At 38.5% G+C, this 27,846-nt stretch overlaps 1 protein-coding gene across 17 annotated transcripts in view; it reads right to left on the bottom strand.

The window, feature by feature from the left end:
* The window catches only part of nbeaa (neurobeachin a), a 96,889-nt gene that overhangs the window by 50,800 nt on the left and 18,243 nt on the right, over window positions 1–27,846 (bottom strand). For all 17 annotated transcript variants that reach the window (XM_056736142.1, XM_056736128.1, XM_056736129.1 and 14 more), the window contains exons 2-5: window positions 4,200–4,431; window positions 3,061–3,161; window positions 2,591–2,686; window positions 1,158–1,279 (exon numbers count right to left, since the gene is read on the bottom strand). In XM_056736142.1, the coding sequence (XP_056592120.1) occupies window positions 1,158–1,279; window positions 2,591–2,686; window positions 3,061–3,161; window positions 4,200–4,431 (551 nt within the window). The remainder of the gene's footprint in view (window positions 1–1,157; window positions 1,280–2,590; window positions 2,687–3,060; window positions 3,162–4,199; window positions 4,432–27,846) is intronic.

Genomic DNA, 27,846 nt, shown 5'->3' with positions numbered 1-27,846 from the left:
TATTTTGTTTATTTTCTTGAATGCCAGAATAATCGAAAACAAACCCACATTGATAGTATTTTCCCTCATCATAAAACAACTTAAAAAATATAAATAACAAGACATCTGATATCAACATGTTTTGCGCAGAAAGTCATTTAAATGTTTTAGTCAGGAGAGAAAAGCTCGAGAATATAAGGAGGTAGACATAATTCTTTGGAAAAAAAACATGTCTGCCTGACTCATGGGCTGCAGTGCATGCTGGGAACACTGGGTGCTGTCGATAAGGCGACTGTCTATCAGTCAAGACCTCAAAGTGAGCTACATAATGCTACCACGGCAACAGAGAAACAGGATTACAGAATTTAAACACGGTCAGTGGCCCTTTAAAGTGCTCATTCTGAATGAACCTCAATGTTTCTTCCCTTAATTCTGTGCAACAGCTTCTATCACAACATGGAGGATATAATGTACTTTATTTTCTTTTACAAAAATCTTAAAAGACCCCATGGTGTTGCACCACAGGAATATTGTACAACCATTTAAATCAACATGTGGTGGGGACCACGTCTTTTTTTGGTGCAAGAAGCCTTGAGTAAGATTATACTTAGACCTTGGGGAGAAAAAATAAAATATTACAAAAGTGTAAAATATGGCCACTTGAGCTGAGAGCTGAAATTAAAGGTCAAAACTAACAAGGACCCTCACAGATCCTCACCCTCCGCTCTGCAAGACATCTTCAATTTATAACGCTGCCTTATTTTCCAAAACAACCAGAGGTACATCCGAGCACCTCACATTTGACATTTATGACAACACTTATGACATTTAGGAATTTGTAAATTTATCTAGTTTGCCCTGTAGTACGGCAGGCTTTTCTTGGTAACTGGAAAATGGGACAGGGCTCAGCTCAGCACACTTAAATTAGCAGTCTCTTCTTGTGGGACAGCCCTGTAGAGACACTTACCATTTCAAACAGAAATGGTAATATAATATTTTATATGCACAGATCTCCTGTGTTTTCACCACACTGAGAAGCTCGAAGCTCACAGGTGTTGGTCAAGGCGCTCAGAGATCAGTATTAGAATTTACATTTTAATGACTGAGGATACAACTGGACAGTGCTGGATTCTGATGACAGATCAGGATTCTTAATGTACACCATATATTAAACTCACCAGTATAAGTATGGTTTATCCTTATCTACGTTGATATTATTGAGAGGGTCCATTCGAAACCAAGTGTTGAAAGTAAATCCATTCTGGTAAGGCCACTTAGCAATAGGCGGTAAAGCAATAGCCTGACGAAAACGAAAAGCAAGGAGATTAAATAAACAAACATTTGTGTTCTGAAGAAAATGAAAACAATATTAGCAGAATAACCAAAAACCCAAGCAATGTTCTGTTATTTACTCAAAAATTAAAAAAAATAATTTCAAACCTGTATGACTTTATATTGGGACCCCTTTGACTTCCATTGTATGGACACAAAACTACATTTCTCAAAATATCTTATTTTATGTTCCAGAGAAAAAATAAGTCATACAGGATTTTAACAAAATTAGGGTTAATAAATGATAATATAATTTTTATTGCTCAAAGAAAATGCGTATAGAGTAAAGCACTTTGCATCGGTCAATTCCTACTTGATATTTAAAAAGCAGAAATGTTCATATTTTTGTTAATATGATACAATAAATAATTTATATATATATATATATATATATATATATATATAAACTATATAATATGTGACCCTTGAACACAGTCTTAAGTCTTAAGTAGTATGGGAACATTTTCAGTAAAAGCCAAAAATACATTGTATAGGTCAAAATTATAGATTTTTCTTTTATGCCAAAAATCATTAGGATATTAAGTAAAGATCATGTTCCATGAAGATAATTTGTAAATTTCCTACATTAAATATATAAAAACTTTATTTTTGTGAGTGGATGGCCAGCCACAGTGCCCCTGATAACAACTTCAAAGACAATTTTCTCAATATTTGGATTTTTTTGCACTCTCAGATCCCTGAGTTTTAAATGGTTGTATCTGTAGAAAGTGTATTTATTCAGCTTTCAGATAATGTGAAAATCTAAATTTCAAAAAATTTACCCATATGACTGGTTTTGTTGTCCAGGGTCACATATTTATAAAATGGTTAATTTTACCCTTTTAGGCTTAGACTATTTTTATGTGGATTAATGCATGTATTACCAGCATAATTTGTGCAAAACAGGTTAGCGTTGTGCTTTAAAGACATCATGATATTTGGGAATACATCGCTGTACTCCTCCTGGAACCTCGTATCTCCATACTTCATGGTTACTTTTTTTTCCATATATCGACATTATTAGTCACCCTTTTTGTTTGTCACTGGGTTTTGCAAATATCTAACCAATAAAAAGTATTGAAAAGTGCTTGTCAACTTTGACAACATATAATCATTTGAAAAGTACAGCGTTTTTTCAATTTCCTGAATAACAGCGAATTTGGACATCCAAGATTTAAGAAGGATAGCGATAGTGTAAGAGTTACCAGGTTTACGCAACCTCATGCTATAATGTCTAAACATCTATCATAAGTGTAAACATCCAAGGGAAGATTCTTACCGCCGCACTGCGTCCTGGGAAGTTGAAGAAAGTGTCCGGGCCGTGCCGCTGTGGCATCTGATTCAGAACTGAGAGGAGCTTAATTGCGTGTCTTGGCTATGGACAAAGGACACATGGAGGACAAGAGAAGAGAGGACATTAAAACACGTCATAGTGAGTAAGAACAAAGAACGAAGAACGAATAATGAAAGGAAATGTGTTTTTATGAGAAAAGCAGCAGTAGACAGTAAAAATTAGAACATAGAGTAAGTCAATATGTGTGACATACTTCATAAAACGTTCATAGGAGTAAAAAAAAACTGAATGGTATTGATCATTGATGACCACCGCTTCAGCCAATCGATACACTGTCCATCAGACTTAACCACAACAGCAAAGTCTAAATCGATACACGGGCAACCCCAAACAGATCTGTCCGTGGAGAAGGCTGGCAGACAGAAGATCATTGACCCCAGGTCTTCGAGACTCACCCACACGCCTCCGTCCCCCCTCAGCATGCTGAACAACAACTTCAGCTCCTTCACTGTGATGCTGTAGCTGGCCATAACCCCCAGCATGTCCACTAATAGATCTAGAGAAAGACAGAAAGGAGGATAATAGCGTGACTTGGCATTATCGGTCCTGAGAACTGCAGACTCGAGAAGATGATGTCATTTGGGGCAGGAAGCCAAAAATGATCCTCCCCTGGAACCTAATCTACCGCGCTTGTTCTTCTGAGGGTCCTGGGCTTTAGTCATTAGACCGGCATGAAAACGCACCTCCATTCATTCGCAGATTGGCCGTAATGATTCGGTGTCAAACTGTTGATGTAATTTGCCATACAAGTGATACATCGGCATTATGAATTCAAAGCCTCTTTAAAATGTGGCGTAGGAGAATAATCTAATTTGGAGGAAAATAACAATCCCTTAGCAGTGATGTTTTTAGTACTGTAATATTACAGTGATTCGATTTTCAAAATAACCTTGCTAGACGCCATTCGCTTAACGGACACAAATCTGGTCAGAAATGAGAAGAAACCTGAATGATATGAGAACTAATAGATCGATTAGAAGCGGCATTTTGCTAACATGCGGATCTAAGAGAGAGGATTTCTCCCAAACGTACCCACGAAGGCAATTTTATATATTAGCCCCTGCAATAAACGCCGGCTATGGTCCAGTGATCGTAATTACACAGAAATATTGAACGCAGAATGCACAATCAGGGCTTCTGTGAGACACCGAAACCTATTTTCTTGACATAATGGAGGCAAATCATTAAGCATCGGGAGGTACGGATGAGTGCGCGATACAACAAAGATTAGCACACAAATTACTGATGTTTTCTATGCGGTGAATGGGGTTTTCATACCACTGTGTTATTTGCTCTGAATGCGCTGCTGTAAACAGAAGACACCAACCGTACGCGCAGACTAGCCTTTTTAAATTACTTTTACTTATTTAACAATGTGCACGTTTCATCTGTAAGAACATGATTGAGCATATTTTGAATTCATCTTGAACTTAATTGAACAAGCACAAAATTGGTTCATTCGGTGCCGTGTAATGTTTAAATCCTCTAAGCGCTTAGAAAATGAGATCTGTAATTGTGTAAATGAGCTTCACACCTGCGATCATGTCGTCCACTGAGCTCATCTTCTGAAGAACCTGCTGGATGAGCCCCACCTCCGTGCTGGTCTGCAGGTTGCGCACGCTCTTTCGCAGGATGGCGGTGAACATGCTCCAGATCTCCGCCTGGCAGGTGACGTCACAGTGCTCCAGCAGCTCCACCATGCAGGCGATGCTTTCGGCATCCTGGATGATAAAGTTCATCTCCAGGTCGAACTCACCGCCCACCAGCTGAAAAAAGAAGATAGATCAATGGTTGGTAACACATGGTTGGTAAAAGACCATTTGGTAACACTTCAGTATAGGGGTCTATTCTCACTATTGACTATTTGTTATTAGCATGCCTATTATTGCCATATTGGCTGTTTATTAGTACTTATTACTTTACAAGTATAAAGCACATATTTAGCATGGTCATACTCTACATCCCTGATCCTACCCAATCCCTAAACCCTCATAACTACCTTACTAACTATTAATAAGCCACAAATTAAGAGTTAATTGGGGAAAAAGTCATAGATAATGGTTTGTTAACAGCGAGAAATGCCCCCTATACTGAAGTGTGACAGACCATTTAGAGGCAGTGAATAAATAAATAAAAAAGTAGAATTATTAAAGATGTTTTGATGTTGCTTCCATAGAGAGTCGGTCTCTTAGCTTCATATAAAAAGAACACGATGATCTCACACGCACCTCTCAAACCGTGCACTAGAGACAAGAGGAATGGACAAACCAATCACAGTTGTTTCCTGCTCTGCACCAAACAATAATCAATGACATCAGTCTTAAAGTTCAACAGGCATGAAATTGGCCAGTTCTTGGCCATGCAAACCCCGACACTCTGAGTAAATAAGGAGACGCTTTTGAAAATAAAAGATTAAATCCCTGTAAATTACATTTTGCTCGAGAGAGCCCTGAGAAGCCAAGCATGGCAGTCTAAAAATGCAGAACTTCCCCAAGAGTGTCCTGAAGAACTATTGATTTTTACACTTCTTCCAATATAGAGTCGAATTTTGAAGGCTTCAGTGCCTTAGAATTTGTAATGAGATTGTCGATAATCTTACAACATGTAATTGGCCTGTGCCGGTCACCCTTGAATAAAGAGTCACCTTCATTACTTGCAACAATGCTGGAGACACATGGCTATTGGATAGGTTACCATCTATTTGCATCACGAATTTGGCAGCTTGGTCACCTTAAAGGAACAGTTCACCCAAAAATACAAATTCTGTCATCATTTTCTCACCCTCAATTTGTTCCAAATCTGTATACATTTCTTTGTTCTGTTGAACACATAGGAAGATATTTTGAAGAATGAAGGAAAGCTAATTTTTCCTTCTATGGTAGCCATTGGTGGCCAAGAACTGTTTGGTTATAAGCATTCTTCCAAATATCATTCTCTCTGTTCATTAGAAGAAAGGAATGTATACAGATTTGAAACAACTCAAGGGTGAAAAAATGATGATAGATTTTATTTTGGGGTGAACTGTCCCTTTAAGATGTTCTGGGCAATAGGAATGAGCAGGTTGAAATAGTTTTTAGAAATTGCTACTATGGTATCATTAAACGATCTACAATCCATAACGTTGCAAATGCAGGGACAGCAGGAATAATAATACTATTGATTTGTCATGGTTCATCTCCACCACAGGCCATTAGTGAATAGAAGATGAATTACGAGCCGTTTACTCATCAATATTTGCCTTTCATACCCAGAGAGACAAGAGGCTGAACACCCCGAAACAAAAATAAACTTGTAAGCAAATATTTCACAACGCAGGCATAAAATAAACTTGTGATTTTTACAAGGGCAGCTACAAAGTCAAGACATCCAAAAGTGCAAAATCAAAGCAAGTCCAATATAAAGCCTTTATAAAAAAAGCCATTAACCACACAAACACAAACACAGTTAAATCACTGTGACTAAAAAGAGAATGTGTGAGACTTGTTTATCTCCTGCACAAACGCGACACTACAAAGAATAATGCTGATCTCTTTTTGACCTTTGCACTCGGATTGGGATGTTAAACATTATATTTGGACATCAGCAGAATGCAGAAGCTGTAAAAGAGAGAACAGAACTGCCTGAAGCACATGAGCTCAAAATCTGAACCTCAGTCACATTTTATTACAGAATATGTTTATCATAATCCTAAAAAAACGATTTTAAGGTTTATGCTTGTTATATAAGGGATAGTTTACCCAAAAACACTCTGTCATACTTTACTCTCATTTCAAACATGCTTAAGTATACGGTTCTTCTGTAAAACAAAATAAATGAATATATTTATAAGAATGTTGGTAACCGAACAACAGCGGTGCCTATTCACTTCTTAATGTTTTGACACAAAACCAATGCATGTAAATGGATACCGCTGTTGTTCGGTCACGAACATTACTCAAAATATCTTATATTGTGCTTTGCAGAAGAAAGAAAGTCATGCAGGTTTAAACTGCGATTGATCAAATGATGACACATTATCATTTTTGGGTGAACTGTCCCTTTAAATACAAATATTAACTTGGCATATTAATGAAGTTTTTATACCAGAACTGGTCCAGAAGCAATTACTACATAATTAATATACAAAGTCAAATAGGTTCTAAAGGTTTTGTTGTTTAAAAAAATTAAAAAGCTTATTTTGATCCCTTGCTTCAATGTACCACCAAAGAGTTCAAAAAGTAGCCATATGCTAATACACCACACACTCATTTTCCAAGATTACACTGCGTCCTGCACAAAGCTGTTACGAACAAATTATTCCTCCACAGGGCCCTCTTTCCCCACCCACCCTCTCCAAATAATCAATTACATTCCAGACAGGCAGTTGTTTTTGGAAGCAAGCTAATTCATCTCGAAACAGAACAAGCCACAAGCCCAATAATGAAAGGGGCAGAATCTGATTTGCACAGGTTTATCTGCGCTGAAAAACAACTGCGGGCACATGAGGCAAATCAAAAGTGTTCTTAAGCGCTAAATGACTCCGCAGATAATATGATAAATCAATTTATTTATCAAACATTTTTCTCGAACTCGGTCGGATGGAAGCTTCAGAGGGAACGTTTGCGTTTTAATGTGACAAATTATACGGAAAGAGAAAGAGAACTAATCTTCGCTTGCATGCTTTAAGTGCGGAAAGTAGATACATTCTTGCGAAGGCAGGTCCAGTTTAAGAGCATTGATCTCCGACATACAGAATCCATTGCCGAAATTAGGACAAAGCCTTAAGGTACCGAGCGGCGCGGGAAGAATTAATTCTCCTTGTATTGGATTTCTACTTTCCTTCGAGAATCCCAATTACAGCACAAAACAACGACTTCTCACGAGGCGAATATTAAGACATCGTCAGTTTTCCTGTTGCGTGAAGAGGCCATCTGAAAGATGAGAGCGTTTCAAATCATTGTGTTTGAACTCGAGACACGCTCTTTAATTAGGCGTTCTGATCGCTCGCCAATAAACGCAATGATGTCGACTGTCAGGGACCAGGGAAAAAAGTACAACGGGAAACATCAGGTTGCCTGGCAACCGCCTATCGAACAATACACCATGACATCTATAATTTCCATTTTTAGGAATGTGACTGCCACACTAACATGTGAAATGATAGCGCGAAATGTGGGTGGATCTGGTCTGGTTTCATGCCCTCTGCTGCATCTCGACGCTCTCCAGAGCAGAACCTTCGCTGTATACAGAATTCCGTAGGAGTCAAACTGGTCTCGGGCCAACGCAAAGAATGTGTTATCATGACACCAGAAATGACGCAAATGGAGTGCAATCGTACAAGACTAGAGAAACGGGGAGAACGGGGAGGAACAAAAACAGAACAAGAAAGATCAAGGGAGGATTTGTGGGAGATTTCTGTACACAATAAGATCTTGCCGGGCGGCCACTGCAACCCTCGCCCCTTCACTTTTATATCTCTGTTTAAACAACACAAAGCCTTTATATCATCCCATGTGGCTACGTAGCGCTGTTGTTGTATTGTGTGCATCGTGTTGTTGTTTTCTAGGTCAATTGGACTGAGCCCTAGTAACAGGACGACTTATTGGGGTCTAGAATATACAATGTGCAATATGCAATTAAGTACTTTTATTTAATATTCTATGAAAAAAATGTTTTTATTTCTATTAGCGGGACAAACACTGTTTGGTAAAATTTTGATCGTGGAGCACAACCGGTTGAATATCCCTGCCATGTTTCTGCCTGGTCTTTCATCCAGATATCAACAGATTTATTGGGAGAGAAACCAGTCCTACAGTAACTGACCTTTCAACAGACCAATGACTTTGACCAAGATCTAACGTTGGGGAAAAAAAAAGAAGGGCTCTGTGAGCACCGCTGGACAACAACATCTGGACACACAAGAGCATAAAACTCTTCATCTTCACTACACAAAAAATGAATATTTGATTTATGCCTTATTGGCACTGGATGGTGGAACAGTCATATTTTAATCTTATTTCACTAATCGCATGCCATGGACACGGATGAGTAACTGGTTTAGCTGCATGACGACACCTTGAACAGCCAGATCCAGACGACTTGAGAATATCATGTAGCAAACAGTAAGGCACATTTCATCTCTTAATGTAACTTCCCTTTTTCATTCTTTCACTTTCATCACCGTGACATTCATTTCATCATTTGATTTCGCAATGCAAGACATGTTTTGTTAAATAAGAAAGAAAAAAGTCTGGTTCTTGGACCCTGTATTTTTATAGTTGGGTCTAAAATCATACATATATGTTTATTGAGATATATTAAAATGTTCATGCATGCATTTCCAAAACCCTTTATAATTATGTAAAATATGACAAAAGTAATATCAATAGATATCTACAGAATATAATTGAAAAGATATCCTCCCAAAAAAGCGAAATTAAGTACTTTTTCCAAGACACGTTGACAGTGTACTTTAGCAGTTTTCAGTTTTGAGAAGTCTAGTTTGGCAAGCTCTTTTTCAACACAGCTTTTCCAACCCTGTGAGAGGTCTACAGTTCACACAATCTTTCCATTGCCATCTGCTTTCTTGAGACAGAACTGCAAGACCGTCCCAGCAGAACCTCTACAATTAACACCGCAGGCCGTAGACGAGAGGAACGACCTGCCCGCGGCACTGGCTGTCTCACTTCATAGAGATCAGAAAGAAGATTTCATTTGTACACTCAGAACTGGCAGTGGACGGAATAGGAACATGACGGAAGAACTGAAGTTTAAAGCGTTATGGCTCCCTCGTGTACATTTCAGATGGTGGACTACAAAACAGGCAAAAAAGTCTCTTGACTTGAAGGAGGGACTGCGAAACACTGCAACACAAGAATCAGGATCGGATAGATGGTTTCAGGAATAACAACATAAACACAAAATATCAATGTTAATTCATTTGAGAAGAAAAATGACAAACAAAAATCTGACTTCGATTCATCTTCAAGAATTGGCAATTATCTTTAAAAGCAGGTTTATTCTTCTCATCACACTGCAAAATATCTTTTCCATTATTAACTTCTGTTTCAAGTTAGATTTTCTAAAATCAAGATTGAATCTCTGATTTCTTCTGCTTCTCATGCAAACAGTTTTAAGGATGTTTGGATATTTCTACAAAAAAGCAATTCCTTTTTGGAATTTAGTGAAAAAAATACCATCGATACTTAAGGCTGACCCTAAACACCCTAATATTGTAGAAGCCAGATTTGTATGGGTAAGCACCGTTAATTTTTTATCAAAAAATAGATTGATTTTTGATGTAAAATACATATACATTTGTTCATCTTGATTTTTAAATATAGTGACACTCATAAAGTGAAGTAAAAAAAATATGCAACCGGAAGTAAATTGACAACTTCCTGTCGACATGCGAGTCTGATTTATCGCCTAACTCAGAAAAGATACTTCATTTGGTGCAAGAGACTGAAGGTGTAAGGAAACCTGTTCCAATAGACCACTGAGCAAGTAATTATGCACTTGCAAGCTTAGCAATCTCTCACAAAGATCTCAGCCAAAAGAGGAGAAGGCGGCATTTGGCACGGGTTTCTCTGGGCTTTGGCACAAGGATCAGCGTTGGCGTAGTCGCTGGAACGCTGCAGTCTCCCATCTCTAGCTAGAGCGAGGACGGGGATTCTGTGACCTTTCGGAGAAAACAGGACCTGCATCCTTTCCTCCAAACAAATAGTAAATGCACATCTCTCATGTGTATACACAAACTTAAATATCGAGGTTTGGGATGACTGCGTTGTAAAAAGATGTCATGTAGCATGTTTACTGTACATCAGTGTGGCGAATCGATGGGCTCTTTTATCTTGGAAACGTACTTTAATCCTTAAATCAAATTGTTTAGTTAGCCGCAGCCAAAAAAGAATATTTTATTGAGTGTAAACATTCATGAGTCAGAGAGAGGTATCTTCAAACAGCCCGAGTGTCTTATCTGAGTCTGTTTACTTGTGCTGTGGCTGCGAGATATCCTTCAGAAGAGCAGCCATACTGCGACCACACATTTTCACATTCTCTTTTCTCATTACATTCTTCATTCGCTTACACATGAGATTTTTGAAGGATTACAGCGACCTTACCATCTGCTGTGCAGTGCAGCTGTTTTGATTTTAACCTCCTTCCCTCTTGTAAAGTGGGAGAATGCTGCAAGGGTACATGAATCCAAACCCATAAAGGACTTTTGGAACGGTACACACAATGACATGAATGCTTACATATCTTGAAATGTGACCCTGGACGACACAACCAGTCTTAAGGGTAAATTAAGATTTTAAAAGCATCTGAAAGCTGATATTTGGTCTGTTAGGATAGGACACTATCTGGCGAAACAACTACTGTTTACAAAACTTGAATCTGAGGGTGCAAAAAATCCAAATATTGAGAAAATCGCCTTTGAAGTTGTTAATCTGAGGCACTGTAGAAGGCCATCCACTCACAACAAGAAAGTTTTTATACATTTACGGTAAGAAATTCATAAAATAACTTTATGGAACGTGATATTTACTTAATATCCTACAATGTATTTTTGCCGATCACTAAAAATGTTCCTGTGCTGCTTTTGTTGTCCAAGGTCACAAATGTGCAAAACCTAAATTTAGTTAGTCTTGTTATTTGCTTTGCATGCTATGAGCACCTCAATTTGTACATTTGTCCAAGTTAAGACTAATCACAAAAAAAATCAAGTTATTAAAACAGGAAGGGAAAAACATAACAGGACACCGACTTTAAAACAAGCCTAATATTTACTTTTTACTATTGTACCCTTGTCCACACTTGGTATGTGACTCAGCAGTGATCATTTCTATGTTTTAAAATTAAAGAAAAAAGATAAATGGAATTTGAGAAAGATAGCCACTACTGCATATGTATTTATAACATAAAAAAATTGTTGTAGTCCCTGCTGTACTGAACTCTTAACAAACCGTGAATTTTGTGTAGCTTTACAGCTCTAATTCATTACATCACAATGTCCCGGACATTTTCCGGCTCATCCGCTGCGACCCCATCACAGCGGGTCATCCTCTCCTCATCTCTGTCCTCCACAAAGGTCATCAATTGACTCCTCTGGGTGATGCATTTAATCTGAATTCTCCTGTCAAGCTGTCCCTTGCGTATGCCCAGCCCGGGCTGTCCAGCGGTGACCCTGGCTTGCCCTGATAATGACACGGCGGCTTTTTGTGCAAGAAGGAGAGAGAATGTTTCATTTCTGCGAGCGACAGTGGGACGCCTGACAGGTTGACTGAAAAAGTGAGTAGGACGCGCTCTGCGGAAAGAATACGCAATTTTATCTCAGCGGGACGGGCGACTTCATAGACGTCAGGCGAGCAAGGTGATTTTAATGAGCCATTCTGAATGAATAAACTTGAGCGCTGATAAATCACAGGAAAGGGAGGAATACAGAATTTGTCTGTAAACAAGGAACGTCATGCTGAGAGGACAGCTGTCATTGGAGTGACAGTTTAAATAATAAAAACAAACACGCTTGTCTTCACAGTGACTTCCTACAGAAACATCAGGAATGACAATTACAGTGCACAGATAAACGCAAAGCATTTTAATGCTCACTTAACGCTCCAGTCCCACATATACAAATGCTTTTTAGTGAAAGAATAATTGAGTAGACCAATTAACTGGATGACATGAAGCCATTTGTAAAACAGAATCGACAACTATAAAAATACTACTTTTATTTAGACTTTTCTGTGGCAAAAACTGTTAAACATTATGTAGAGGGGGGAAATGAAATAATATTAATAATAATACTATAAGACCATACTTAAATATTTTTCATAGACAGATTTGGATTCAGATCTAAACCAGTGGTCTCCAACATGGTGCCCACGGGCCCCTGGTAGTATGTGTGAAGTTTACGCATTGCCCGCCAAGTATTTTTTATAAATAGCCTCAATTTTAATATTTCTATTTTTTCATAATTTTCCATGAAATAAGGAAAAAAACTATCACATTTTATATATCAGTGAAACCTTAAATAAAATAATTTATTAATTTAAAACATTTAGAACTTTACATACTGTATAGTGTACAGCATGACATATTTTAATATATATACTGTAATATATATTCTTTTTTGAGCATACCATCCACTTTCCTGTACAGTATATCTCTGATAAAAGGACAGTTCAAAGAAAAATACAAATCTGTATACATTTATTTGTTGTGATGAACACAGCGAAAGATATTTTAAAGAATGCTTGCAACCAACCAGTTCTTAGCCACCATTGACTTCCACAGTATGAAAAAGGACAATGGTAATCAAAAGTGCCACAGAACTGTTCGCTTTACTACATTCTTCAAAATATCTTCTTTTGTGTTCAACAGAACAAATACATTAATAAGCAATTTTTCCTGCAATGGTAGTTCAGGAGATTCACAGGAATTAACCATGCGCGTGTGATCACACAACGGCATAATGTATCCGAGGCGCATGCACACCGGTCAAAGGTGAGAGGATACCAGCGTACGACTGGCTAGCCATTAGCGAGCATTAGCCTGTGGATGGTACAAAGGCCCATTGAAGGGCTGTATTATTAATCCGAGCCTTCAAAGGGCCGTGCGCTGGAGTGTCATGGCAGAGTGGGCTAATTACGTATTCGCTTGCCTGGGGTAATTTGCACCCATTGTGCGTCCGGGCTGAATCAAGACATGAGATCACAGATTAAACACTTAACACCAGAAGAGAAGAGCTTTTCAGAGCCATAGCGGAGGACGAGGGGAGACTGTGAACAGAGTGAGAGAACAGGGAGCATGATGGGTAATGATACAGCGTTTTACACTTAACTGACTTCGTTTAGTAATGGACTCTGCCTGGTTTAAAAGACATTCTTCTTTTTCATGGCATCTGAAGTTGGATTACAAAATTGGAAAGATATAAAAAGCAATGGTTCGATGTCAAAAAATAAACTTTAAAACTAACAAACTTAAAAAAATACAGTATTTAAGGCTAAAGGGTCCCAAAGAAAAAAAAAAGTAATAATAAAATATATATATACTATATATATTCTCCTATAGATTAACTGTCATTATATTAGATCCTTCTACATATATTTGAAAATATATAGAATACATTGTTAACATATTGTAGCCTGTTAACCGTCACCTGTTCCGTATACGGGACACCTAAGTATGCGTCAATATTGTGCATGTTATTTCTAATCGCATCATGACAAACTATATATCATTGGAAAGGTCTAGGACTCTAGAATACAGATTTCTTTTTTTTCTTTTTTATAATTTATGTAGGGAGAGTAATTGATTATTTTTTATAAAGAGTGTGCTTATATTTTTTGATATCCTTTTGCGACCCGTATTTTTTAATGTATTTTTACATCAAAGACTTCTTTTATGAACTTTTTACAATTAACCTAACAACATACCATACCATACCATACAATATTCTAATGTATTTATTTATATTTAACAAGAATTTAAATGATATGTTTATATTTTCTTACAAGTATGTTTATATGTTTACAAATATATTATTTTATTAATACAAAATTAATATGCACAGTACACAGACATATATTATGTAAACACAAACTTTTATTCTTGATGCGATTAATCACAATTAATCGTTTGACAGCCCTATTATATAGAATTTTACTTTCCAGTTTATTTCCAAATAGTTTTTGTTTTATAAGGGTAGTTATGCCAGGACACCGCATGCCTGGAAAGGCTGTGCAGAACAAAAATGCTTAACCTCAATTCCTGTTCTTTATTATGTCTTTGCATCACCCTACTTGTGTTTTTCTTCCTGTTTTTGTGCCCCTTGTCATGTCCAGTAAGTTCCCTTTCCTCTGCCAGTGCAGAACAGCTCTGTGCACTCTTCACAGCTGTCCAGCCAACAGATAACCCCCCCCGACCCCGTAACGCAAGGGATGGCGCTTTTCAAGCAGGCCTCTTTCAACATTCCCTGGCTCTCCATTTGGTCCCTTGGCACCCCCTGTGAACTCGGAGTGTCAACACCCGCAAGCAGTCAGAAGGCTGAGGATGAACAGGGGAGCCAATCTCCTGCTGTCAGACCAACAAACTCACGCGCACACGCATGGTCTGATCAATGTGGAAAGCAGAGCGTCTTTGTTATCTGTGATTAGGTTTTCATGAGCAGAAGCCGCATCCTGTCTGGATGGCCATCTGGTCATTTACTCTCTCTCAAAGCGCCCTGGGAAATGCCGTCCTGGGGTCCAGCGAGCGCCCGCCGCTTCTGCTTGGCTTTCAACTGCAGTCGTAGTCAATCAATATGTCAGAGTGGATCATCGTCACCATGAGTGAAACTGAGAGAGTGGGCAGATAGATCCGTGGCGGGCATCTTTAATTCACAAACAAATGAAAAAGACGTCTGTGCTTTCATAAAACCATCGCAAGATCCACTGAAAACAACTTTGGACCTGTTGCTATGGCACACACAGTATTTCTTTGCGTCTGTGAAATGCACAATAATGACAAAGTCATAAAACGACACATTTCCATTGATATTGTAATCATAATGAATAATAATTTAGTTGACTACTGGTTTAGCAAACACCCTGAACACCCGAGCAACCCCAAAGCAACAAGCTATCACTCAGCACACCTTAGCAAGTGCATAGCAATGCCAACTTAAAAGTCTGCATTGCCAAGCATCGCACACATTTTCTTAAAAAACTCAAAATCCAGTTTAAGAATTGTTTTACTGTACAAGGCAAATAAAATAACCTCAAGAGCAATTTAACATGAACGTAATAGGTCCAAGTATTCACCCTTTATGGTGCCACGAATGAGTCGAAGCTTAAAAGGAAAAAGGCGCTTGAACTCAGCAGGAGAGTCCATTCTGCTATTGCTCCCTGTTAGTTTCACATAACCGCAAAGTTATAGAAACCAATCTCACACAAACCTCAAGTAGAGTGTTCCCCAACATCAAGGTTAATTAACTCGCTCTCTGCTTTTGTGCCTCAATGACTTTCGCTGCACCCTCGATTGCTGTGTGTGTATTAACAAAGAGTCTGATACGAAAGACCAAAGGCACACACACCACACAATGCCTCGGCTGTCGCTGGTGCTGTGTCACCATTTCTCAGATTAAGAGGAAGAATAGCCTTCCTGACCGCTGAATACTGCAGTAATGTATCATCAGCTTTGAGAAAGAGGAGGAAGGAAGGAATCCCCAAATGTGTACACTTGTGCTGGTGTGTGTGTGCAAAACTTAAGTTTCACAGTAAGGTTGATTTCACCCTGCAAGCAAATATTCATCATGATTAATCTCAGTATCGAAGAAAACCGCATTCGCAATGCATTTCCTGAATGTGACGTATTTGTAAGAGAAACCAAAAAGATATTATTGGTTCATTATGCATAGCAAAATTCCAGCTTGTGTACTATGGATGACGGAGGTCATATTCTCTCTCTCTCTCTCTCTATAATCTCACTTACAAACTACTTCTGAGTTTCCCAGGTCATGCACAGTACATCAAGCGCACATGTTCATTACAACCACAGCGGAGCTGTTGAATTCAAACAGAATAAATGCGATGCACCCGGAACACAGTAAATATTGAAGATTTGTCCAGTCCACATCATCACACACAATTTATCACACACACACCAACACTACTGGTGTTTTTCGAAACAACCAAATGCAATTAGAAGGTGTCACACATTACGAGAAAGAGTGACATCATAGATGGATGACATCACGGAAACACATAGTAAGCCTAAAAATTAAACTGCATTTAAACAAAAGTGACTACAGAAACAACAAAACCTTGTAATACCTATTTGTATATGTAACTAGTGTATGTTATTTAAGCTTCTTAACACAGTATATTGGTTCAGTATGTAAAAACAATTCTATTAAGTCACATTTGTACCTTTTTTACATTGGTACAAATACTGTTCATAAATACTAAATTCTCTTGTGCCATTTAGTTGCATCAGACATGACCGATTTGTTTTTCCATGTTATAACGTTAAGTCTTCTTAACCCAATTTCAATAATCAGAGAGTGATTTAGGTAAGCCATTTATTAATATCTGAAAGAGGAGACATTGTTCTGTTTGTGCAATTGGTTTGAAATCACCTTCTGCGGGACTATCAGCAAACCAATAGCAAACTAAAGGGTAGTGTTTAAGAAATCTGTTTAAAACTTACAGTACATTAAATGTGCCTCCTAATTTATTTCACAATTATCGTTGTATTTGCAATGTAGCGTTTCTCCTTCAAAGTGCAATTCCTAACCCCAACGTGTATGTATGCTCTCACCCACAAACTCACGCATCTTCATTCCCCAGTAAATCCTGTTTGAGAAGGAAAGCATAAAACACCAGTCGATACTTTGGACAGAAAACAGAGAAAATGCATCAAGATGACTCACAAAGATGAAGAAGGAAAAGAGAGATGAAGAAGGCCAAGAGAATCTACCCACACATTCTTTTTATCACCAGCAGGCAAAGTCGGTACCGGCCCCAATCAGGCCAACTGCATACAGAGCACAGGACGTCGACCCTCCGGGCGTCTGTCAATCATGCTGAAGACCCCTAACTGAGGTAGCCATGCATAACTGAAGAAAATCAAAGTGAAGAAAGAGGGTGTACTTGTATCAGATGTGAGATTATTTGTGGAAGTGTGTGTATGTGTGTACTTTTGTACTCTATCTGTGTGCTTCTGTATCCATTATGCAAAGAAATGGCATTCTAGATTAAGAGCACCAAGCTGAGCTCCATAACCTTCACACGAAGGTAATTGTATATGAGGATGAGGGCCTTGTGAAAAATAAGCAGATAGAGAAGTGGGAGGAAAAATGAGAAAGGGCGAGAGAGACCGAAGGTGAGAAGAGGAGAGAGAGAGATGGGAGCATGCACCTTGATGCATTGTATAAATTTCCATTCATTAAGACCCAAAACTACAAAACTCAGGCAGTCGTTCCATTTATGCGGCACAGTAATCATAACCCTCGTCTTAAAACTACCCACATCCCGCCCTCTTAATAAAGCACTGTAAGATACGATTTCTCACACTGATGCAATGCAAAGCGCAAAATGCTTTTTCATACACGGTACAAACACACTGGCGTGCATTGAGCGTTTTGAGGCTTTTTGGACCCCAGCCATGGGTTGGAAAACTTATCTTGAAATACAGTGCAACATACAGTACATTTGAACAATTTTAAAGCAACAATGTGCAAAACATCCTCATGTCATTCCAATCCTGTATGAAGACAATATTTTGTAACCAAACAACATTGCCACCCTTTGACTTTCATTGTATAGATACAAAACCACAGAGACATTTCTCAAAATATCTTCTTATCTTCCTTCAACATAAGGTTAAAATTGATGGAATGTTTTATTTTTGGGTGAACTATCCCTTTGAAATATGCACTGATCTCGTAACCAATTAGGAAATGAGGTATTTCCCGACCTCAGAACATCCCATGTACTAGCTTTGTATTATAGAAAAGTGTCAATTCCAGTGTCTCCTTGCTGTCAAAGAGCACGTCCTCCATCTAATCACATCGCTCCATGGCAAAGCTAACAAGCTAATAGACAATGCCTCAATTCCTGTAGGTGTTTTGCTGGCTAAGCCCCACCCCCAATTCCCTAGCTGCTCATCTGCTGTGCAAGCATCTGGATCTATTTGCAGACGTAATTAAAACCTTAATTGGCTTGTTATTGCACAGAAGGGCTAGCCGGACTCTTGCCGCAAAAGGTTGCAGGTCTTTCGCGCAAGCCGTGAAAACACATTTTCTTTATCGTTTCATACAGTTGCACTACCTCACTCTCTCCAACCGGTCTCTCTTTCTAAATGTCTCTACCACACAAACACGTGTGCATGTCTGTCTCTCCCGTTTCTATCTTTCCAAACTAAATTCTACAAGTTTCTTTTGTTTGCCTCGTTTGGGTCTTGGAGCTGTTTGCTCGGGTGCTTCTATGTGATCTCAATGACTGTGTCAGCAGCCACCCAGAGAACAGGAACAGTCGGAACACACAGCGCACATAACGTCTTTGCTCAGGTGCGACGCTGAGATGAAACCACATCAAGTGCAGTAGTGGAACACCTGTCTTATAAAAATACTCACACGATAGCAGTACTGGCCTTTTTGTACCGAAACTACTACTGTGAAGCCAAAACTAGCAGTGATAAAATCTTGGGTAAGCTGTTTTTTAGCTACACTTTTGTTATACTTGTTGAAAGTATTAATTTCACATCCGGTCAGCAATGAGTATGTGGCCTAGATATAAAAAATCTTCTTTAGAAGTCTGAAGACCACACAACTTTTGTCCAATCTGAATCAGAGAACACTCGAAGCTGGCTTGCTATTGCTAGCCCCTTTAAAACTGCCAACTCTAGTTTAAACTAACATAAATGCAAAATCCACAAAATCATTTTTGCTCTGCTGGATGATCTGATTCTCTGCAAACCTAATTATCGGTTTATTCTATAATAGGAAATCACCCAACTAGACAGAGTACATGTGAAAGTCATATTAATAGATAACTTTTAAAACCTGTATTTTAAACCTGTTTTACACAGGTACATCTGTTCCAGGTCTGAGGAGTAAGCGGTGAGGATGAGGAAGGAAGGCAGAGCTTTTAGGTATTGGTGAGTTCTTTCAAGCTCTGGATCAAAGGTGTTCCAAAAATCACACCAAGCTTGTGAGATGTAGAAAAACATCAAAAGCGTCTTGTAAGGATGTGAATGGTCTATAAGAGGGACACGTTTGTACGATGTTACTCAAACGCTTACACAATTTTTACTTCTCAAAACAGTTAATTCCATTTTTTTATATTGTTTAATTATTACATATATATTGTTCTTTATTTTCTTCAAGTGGGCCTCATAGTCTTTTTAAATGTGCTTTTTAAATGAACGTTCACACAAATACAAAACATTGTCATCATTTATTTACCCTCATTTCATACAAAAACTTAAAACACATAAGAAGACATTTTGAAAAATGTACCAGTGGGTGGGCAATGGGGGGCCGATGTGGTTTACCAACATTTTTCAAAATATATTGTGTTCTGCAGACGAAAGAAAGTCAGACAGTTTTGAAATTACATAATTCTGAGTACATGATGAAAGATTTTATTTTTGGGGCAGTGAACTATCACTTCAAGCACAGTCCAAGAAATGTACTATACACTAACAAATTAGTGAGAAATCTCAAAACGCACACACTGAAATTGGTACCCAACTGCCTCCAGACAACCAACACCAGTTCATAACCCCCCTCCAACCCTTGCAGCTCAGAGCAGTAGTTGTAACCATGGCGACAGGGCAGTTCAGGCCTAGAACAACTTTCAAGGTGAGTCGGTGCACAGCAGTGAACTGTGGAGAGATGGATTGTGGTGTCTCCGCACTGCAAGAGCGGTACGATCTTGGCTCTGTGCTCGGCAACACACGCAGGTGCGCGCTCGGAGAGGCCGGCAGAAAAAATGAGGCAACGTACAAGAAACGCGGGTAAAACTACAGGGCTCGGGTGCACAAGAAGAGCAAATTCTCAAATCCCAGCTGCTGGGTTGTGACAGGAAGTTGATTACTGTGATTTCAAACTCGCTCTGTTCCTGCCTCAATCCGTCCTGCAGCTTTACCGCAGGCGGAGAGAAGAACGTGCGTAAGGCTGAGGGAAAGCTTAGAATTCCCAAGGCCGCCAGTACGACTGCTGCATAAAACTGCAGGTATGGGATCTGAAATTCCTCCCCAAATCCAAAGTTTAATCAAAACTTCTAAACCAAAAAGAGCTGAGATCAGTGGCTGAAGGCAACCCTATCCCACATAAATTACAAGTGCTAAAATATTATCATGCATTTTTAAAACATATTTTAATGAAACAAAAAAAGGCTAACTTATTGATTAAAAATTTTGATAGCATTTAACACTGCAATTCATAACATTTCCCTTTATAACTCCTCCAAATTTGTTTTATAACAGTTAGTATGACCCGTTAAAACCTTTACAGTATATACGGTTCAGAAGACATAGAATGTATAATGCACAATCCATAAAACATTTTGAATGTGCTTTCTAAATGAAAAATATGGAATGGCTTTATAGCTTTCTCCCCCTTCAGCTCCACCTTGCACAGAACAGCACCTGCCGATGCGCTTAATAAAAGCATGTCCTCTATAACCAAGAGCGAGGTAGTAAAATACAGACCGCTGGATTTTTACCGCTTCTTGAGGCACAGAATGATCATTTGGTCTCTCATACGGGAGTTCTCGTAAAGGTTCTGTGTAAAGGTCACTTAATGCCTGGGTTCCTCTTCATGTTCTTCAGCTAAAGAGAGATGGCTATGAGCACAGCCGCACTCAACGCAGCAGTATGGATTCTGTCTCTTTTAACTATGTTTATGGAAGCAAGTAATCACCCCTCAGTGTCCTTGAGCATTATACACAGCGCTGCAAGCTAATAATGTCATCAGACTTGATAGCAGAGACATTGCACATCATTTAAAATGACCATATAATTACATCTTTTACTTGCAGTCAAAGTAGTGAATGGCCTAAAAGTACAACAATAACCACAGCAAACAGTAAATAAATGAAAAAGAGGATGAGAAGAGGTGAGCCCAGATTCAACTGAAGACTCATTCTCATTGAAGACAGCATGAATGGAAAATTGACCCGTTTTATTATCTTAATTCAAAATTTTGTTCTAATTCCATATTGCACAATTTTATCCACATTATTCCAGGGAAAAATTCAACATTCCGTTCGGCAGACATCACCAGCCCTCTTCGTTTTAAAAAGATAGTTCACCCAACATTTTCTCACCCTCTTGTTATTTAAAACCTGTATGACTTTATTTCTTTTGCAAAACACACAAAAAAATATATTTTGAAAAATGTTGGTAACACGAACAACAGTGATACACAATAAACTTCAACTTGCATTGGTTTTGTGTCCGTACAATAGAAGCGATTAGGTACCATCTTTGTTTGATTACCAACTATCTTTTAAACATCTTCTTTTGTGTTCTGGAGAATAAAGAAAGTCATACAAGTTTGAAATGACAAAGGATGAGTAAATAGTGCCAGAATTATAATTCTTTTATGATTTATCACTTTAAGAGACCATACCTCAGACCGATCATCATATTATTTTGAATCATAGTATGACCAATCCAAAACCCATTTTAAGATTATTTTACAACTCATTACATTCACAACACATAAAAAAATCATATTTCAATTGTTAACTTTCTTTACCCAATCAGTTACTAAATAAAAACAACTAAATCATATGCTGCGTCCCAATTCGCCTACTTATAACATGCACTAAAAGTATGTACTGTTTTTGTTATGGAAAGCATACATTTTAGTGCGTGCGTGCAAGGGATGGCACAATACTCAATGTAATATTGAACTGCTCGGTACGACCTCCACAGTTCAATACGTGTAAGTGAATTGCGGTTTTCCGGTTTGCGTTAAAAATTGGTCCTGCTTAATAACACTGTGATCTGGCTCTGTATGTGTTTGTCTGTATGCTGAGATGGATAAAGATCCCCAATATCTAATAGCGAGTGGTGGTCGGGCGGTGAATCGAGAAGCAATGTGCTGTCGCTAATATAATGCTGACGAACAGACGCGGGCTGGCTTTATTGTATCCCCGTTGTACTAAAGTGATAATGTCCAAATTTGGCACATCAAGAATGTATTTTGCTCTCTCAGCACATGCAGAAAGAGCGTCTACAGCACCATCCGTTAAACGAAAGTAATGGCACTCGGCGGCCTTTCGGTTAGCTATTTACGTCATAGCAAGAGTGCCTCCTAGCAGCTATTTAGCTAGCATTTCTTCCTATGAACAGTAACCAAAAACTGCTGTGAGCTTTCAGTGTAAATCTTTACAATTATTAAATACAACAGGAATATGTACAAGTTGATTTCTGCTTAAAGAAAAAAATTGTCAAAGATAATAAAATAACTCTAGTAAAACAAAGAGAATATCATATCAGTAAAATAGCTTTTTTTCTTCTTAAGTTTTTACTGTTCCTGTCACATAAGCATAAAAAAATCAAAAAACACTTGTACTGCAGCCATCAGAACCGAAAACCATGGGCCAAAACCGAGGTTCATATTGAAACGTGGGTGAGCTGTATTGTTGCTTCCCTTGCATACAGTTTTCCTACGTACTAAAATGGAAGCGGCCATTGTTGCCTAGACGACACTGTGATCAGGAACTGTCAAGAACATCAAAATACATTCTCTTCTTTGCATAAAATTCATTATTTCATATGTAATGTAAACTGTATACACCCAGTTTTTAATGAAGTGAACCGTCTATTATTTAATTTTATTAATGCAGTGTAGCATCACTAAACCCCGCCCCCTCACGTGAGTTATGTGTAATATCAGCCGTTAAGTGTCCATGGATTCTCACATCAAATTTTCACTGGAAACAGTAGACCTTCTGGGTACTAATTTCGGCCTACTATGATTAGGGACATACTAATTCTAATTTCAAATACTATTTAGGAAAGATAGTATGCGGCTTGGGACGCAGAAATAGTCAAGAGACACTCCCACAGAAACGGTCAACATTTCACACAGATATCTCAATTCTCACCAGCATCTCTTTGCTTAGCCAAAGAGAAAGCAGCTCTGTGAGTTATATAGTTAAAATACAAGCATACACACAAAAACAAGCTCACAGTCTGAGTCTGACACAACTTGACACCCATACTTCCCTCGAGTGCCCTTTATAAAACCATGAAGGGCAAGCAGAAAATCCATCTTGCTATTTTAGCATTGAAAAGGTTGAAGGAAGCCTATGAAATTTACGGGTGGTGGCAAATCAGCAGCCTGCCGCCTGTCATATCTGTTAGACAGTAAATGGGCTTTGTGTATCCTTGAGCAGCGAATGAGACCGGCCAATACATTTCAAGTGTTTAAAAGTCGCTGAAATAAACGTCAATGACAGGCAGCAGACGTCTTGAAAACCTCCTAAACTTTTCTGGGTTACATAAATAAAAGAATTGAACAGTGTCAAACCCCCTTCATAAAAATATTTTTTCTATAATACTGTATATTTGTATATAAAAAATGCCAGCGATTCATTTAATTTGTCTGAAAAACATTTTAAAAGGATATCACAACAGAGAAAAATAAATCAACGCAAGTTCTTTAGAAATGTCAAACTGTCTATCTAAAACCTACAGTGGATTGTAATCCAGTAAGAAAGCGTTTTTAGAAAATCTAAGTATCCATCATCATTAAAGCTCCAGGCCCCGGTACAAAAACGCCAATTCAGATCATATTTAATTGGCCGCTATAAGCGTGGCAGGTTAATAAATAGTGATAAGAGCTCAGCCTTAGGCCTGACACTGCCACAGCCGTACGAAGCCTTACGATCCCCCCGATGAGAATTTGATCCCAGAATCCTTCTCAAATATTTCATTTACATTTAATATTGCGATCACAGTAGGTGTCCAACCATTACACTATAGCCTGTATAAGGGATTTGTCCTGGGTGTCGGTGATTACGTGCAACCCATTACGGCACTGTGAACCGCTGGATGCTGTAAATCCACAAGATCGTGTTTCCATCGGCCTGATGTGGCCTAGTTTTATAAGTGTTAAAAATAGGTTGAGAGATATAAATGGCTTCAAAACAAATTGTGATGAAGGGAATGTGGTATAATTGTACCAGCTGAGAGACAAATAGTCATCTTAAAATAGTCATTATGATGAATGCACTCTGGTGAGGAAAATAAATTATAGCTGGACAGTTTAAATTGAATGTTTAGAAAAACATCATTTTAAAAGAGTTCATTACAAAATTCCTCAAATGTGACCTGAACCAGTCTTATGGGTATTTTTCGAAAGATTTTTACATCATCTGAAAGCTGAATAATTAAGCTTTCTATTGATGTAGGAGTTGTTAAGGATAGGACATTATATGGCGGAGATACAGATGTTTATAACTCTGGAATCTAAGGGGGCAAAAAACCTTGAGAAACATTGAGAAAATCGCCTTTAAAGATTTCCATCAGAGGCGCTGTAGCAGGCCATCCACTCACAAAGATAACATTTTTATATATTTAGGGTAGGAAATTTACTAAATATCTTCATGGAAAATGATATTTTCTTAATATCTTTAAAAAATATTGGCATTAAAGAAAAATGTATCATTTTGACCCAGACAATGTATTTTTGGCTTTTAATAAAAATGTTCCCGTACTACTTAAGGCTGGTTTTGTGATCCAGGGTCACTAATATACAGGTCATTTTACGTTTGATGTACTTTGTATACATGAATAAAAAAACTTGTAAGTCTTGAGTGTCCAACAATATCCGGCATTGTGTGTAAAAAATCTCCTCGCAGAGATTACTGAAGTGGAATTTTTTGTATTTTTTAAACAGCAGAATTGATTCAGTTCTAAACTATGTTAATAGAAGCTACCTAATAAAATCTGTGCTGGGAAGCACTAGAATACAAACTAATGCCATCTTGTTTCCCCAAAACCGCTCTGAAATCAATCAAGAATGTGTGAGAACAGGTGAAACCATCCACAAACCCCACACAGATTGCCAGTCCTTGTTCGTACAAACACGCACACACACATACACTCAATCTCACACACGTCAAAACGGAATGGAATAAATGGAATAATAAATGGATGGAATAAATTGCATCTCTCATGAAAATAAAAGGAAACAAGTCAAAGCTAATCACTTGCTTCATAGCAAATCTATCTGATCCACTGTAAACCCTGTTTAACAAGCAAGTGTTTGAGAATTATTATAAAAGTAATCGTTGTGAAACCTAATGAGAGGGAATACATTGACATCCCAAAGGAAATTCTTTAACAAAACCAATCAAAGGTCATTTTCCAATTTTAAATGTTGTTTCATAAAAGCCTTAATTGCAATACACTGTGTTCAAAGTGCAAGGTGTACGAGATTTATGCAGCAAAAATAAACTCAATTGAAAAAACCTCTCCAACATGCTGCTCATGTGCACAGTGAGACGGCTGTTACCTGTTTAAATAAATGCATGTTGCTTTCGTAAACAGTGAAAAACAGACAGAATGCAGACTGAACCTGAGAGACACATAAAGGTCGACCACTTTCCATAACGCAGACATGAACACAATAATTAAACCTTTGCCACCTTGTGGTCAAACTTCCAGAGAGAGCTATTGATCTTGTGTAGGTATCACATTGCGGTTTCTATTTAGAAATAACAGGTCTGTTTTCTACTTTGGTTCGCTCACGGCACCAACCTAAAGGCGAAAGATGTAAACAAGCTCTTCAAAGACTTACAGCTAGCTGCCTAATCATTATAAAGATGTACAAAACAAGACAACACAAAAGGCCCCGAGACTCTCATCTGACTGATCTGAACCCAGAGGATCCATCTGCTTTCTGAAAGAAAATAACAACATCAAACCAGCATTCGATTTGGAGACTCTAAAGGGGACCTTGTCAATTTTCTTCTGACCATCATTCTAGAAAGCACAGCCTTCTCTGTTTCAGCACCATGGAGAGCGACACACCACCCCTCTACATTCTTTTCAAGGCATCAGTTCATACATCAGCACTGGGAAGATGATTTATGGATTTGGTGGAAAACGATGACATATCTAGTGCACTTAATCTTTAGGGTCTTTATTTCCATCCTCGTGGGGTTTCGTTCCCCCCGAGTCTCACCACGTGTCTGCCAGCCTTTGTGGAAACAATGCGCCACTCATGTCCGAAGAAGCGCATAAATTGTTACATTTTACATATAATGTTAAGGTAAAATGACATATACACATAGCTACTATCATACGATTTTGATCCAGAGCAGAGCTGTAGCTTCGGCCAATCAGATTACAGCAGAAACAAAGAGAAAAAAAGGCTCTAAATGCACTTCAAAGGACGGACCAAGCCTGCCATTCGGGACAGACCCCAGCACGTGAAATGAAGAGAAAACAAAGGGAGAACAAAGACATTCGGAGATAAAAAGAGCCAAGAAACATAACCACGTTGCTCTTAAGAAAATGGATCAACGTGAGGGTCTTATCATCTGCAGACACCAAAACATAAGATAACAGCATTATCCTCTCGGATATGACAGGAGCTCTTCTGTAGAAAATGGACCAGGTCCTTAACTAAGACTAATAGATTCTGAAACTAAAAACAGTGTTAGAAAAAGTGGAAGGAATATAGGGTTGAAGTGAAAAATGGCGCAAACACTTCACAGCAACTTGTTATTTAACGACTGATGCTGTTATACAACTAACAAAAATCACAGCATCCCAACATTCATAACTATTTTAATAAGGGATGGGGATGAAAGACGATGACATCATCCTTCGCCGATGGTGGATCCAATTTTCGTCATCTGGAGGGTCCGCCGTCATCCGCACATCCCGTCCGCGTACAGCACATTCCCAAGACAAATGTTGAGTCCACAACTATGACATTCTGCGCCTGTGTAGTGCTCATCCACTCCCGCTTATCCGCAGTTGAGTATTATTTCAAAGCTACGCAACACGTGTGAAAGCAAACAGTGAATCATAGTAATGCGCTCACGTTGTGTGTGTAAACTTGTCAATAACGAGTAACGTCCTGAACTGTGCGCGTCCACGATGGCTGCAGGAAACATCACTGACGCGTGACCCGCGCACTTGACTAATCACACACATCACCCAACCCTTATAAAAATGTAGATTTCTTTTGCCTCCAGACAATAAGAGCAACGCTGCCCACCTCTTGGACACACAAAAGGAAATGATGTAGAACACAGGAATGAATGTAAGACACACTCCAATCCCAATCTTGAAGCAGAATTTTCTTAAGCAGCCGCAGACCCTGAAGCCCAATGAAGGCACACTTCAAAAACAATCAATTCAAAAGACTGCCATCGTTTTTTCTAGCCGAGCACATTATTTTACACCCTCGTTTCCCTGCAGGGTGAAATACGCCTGAAAGAGAGCAAAGCTTGTGGAAGAGAGCCTGAATGTCTCTGTTGTTGTGAAGTCAGACATGAAAAGAATATTGTATGATTTGTTTGGTGTTTCAAAGCTTTATATGAAGCTTATTAAATTAGCAGTGATGACACGATTTTGGTTGAGAATGGAAAGAAAATGAACACTGGGTTAAAAGCTTTGCCTTAGTTGGTAAGGGGATAGTTAACCTAAAATGAAATTTCATTTATCATATATTCCTCCTCATG

This window comes from Triplophysa dalaica, chromosome 22 (assembly GCF_015846415.1).
Source record: "Triplophysa dalaica isolate WHDGS20190420 chromosome 22, ASM1584641v1, whole genome shotgun sequence".
Taxonomy (NCBI): Eukaryota; Metazoa; Chordata; class Actinopteri; order Cypriniformes; family Nemacheilidae; genus Triplophysa; species Triplophysa dalaica.
Note: the sequence above shows the minus strand (reverse complement) of the source record. Positions and strands in the feature narration are given on the sequence as shown.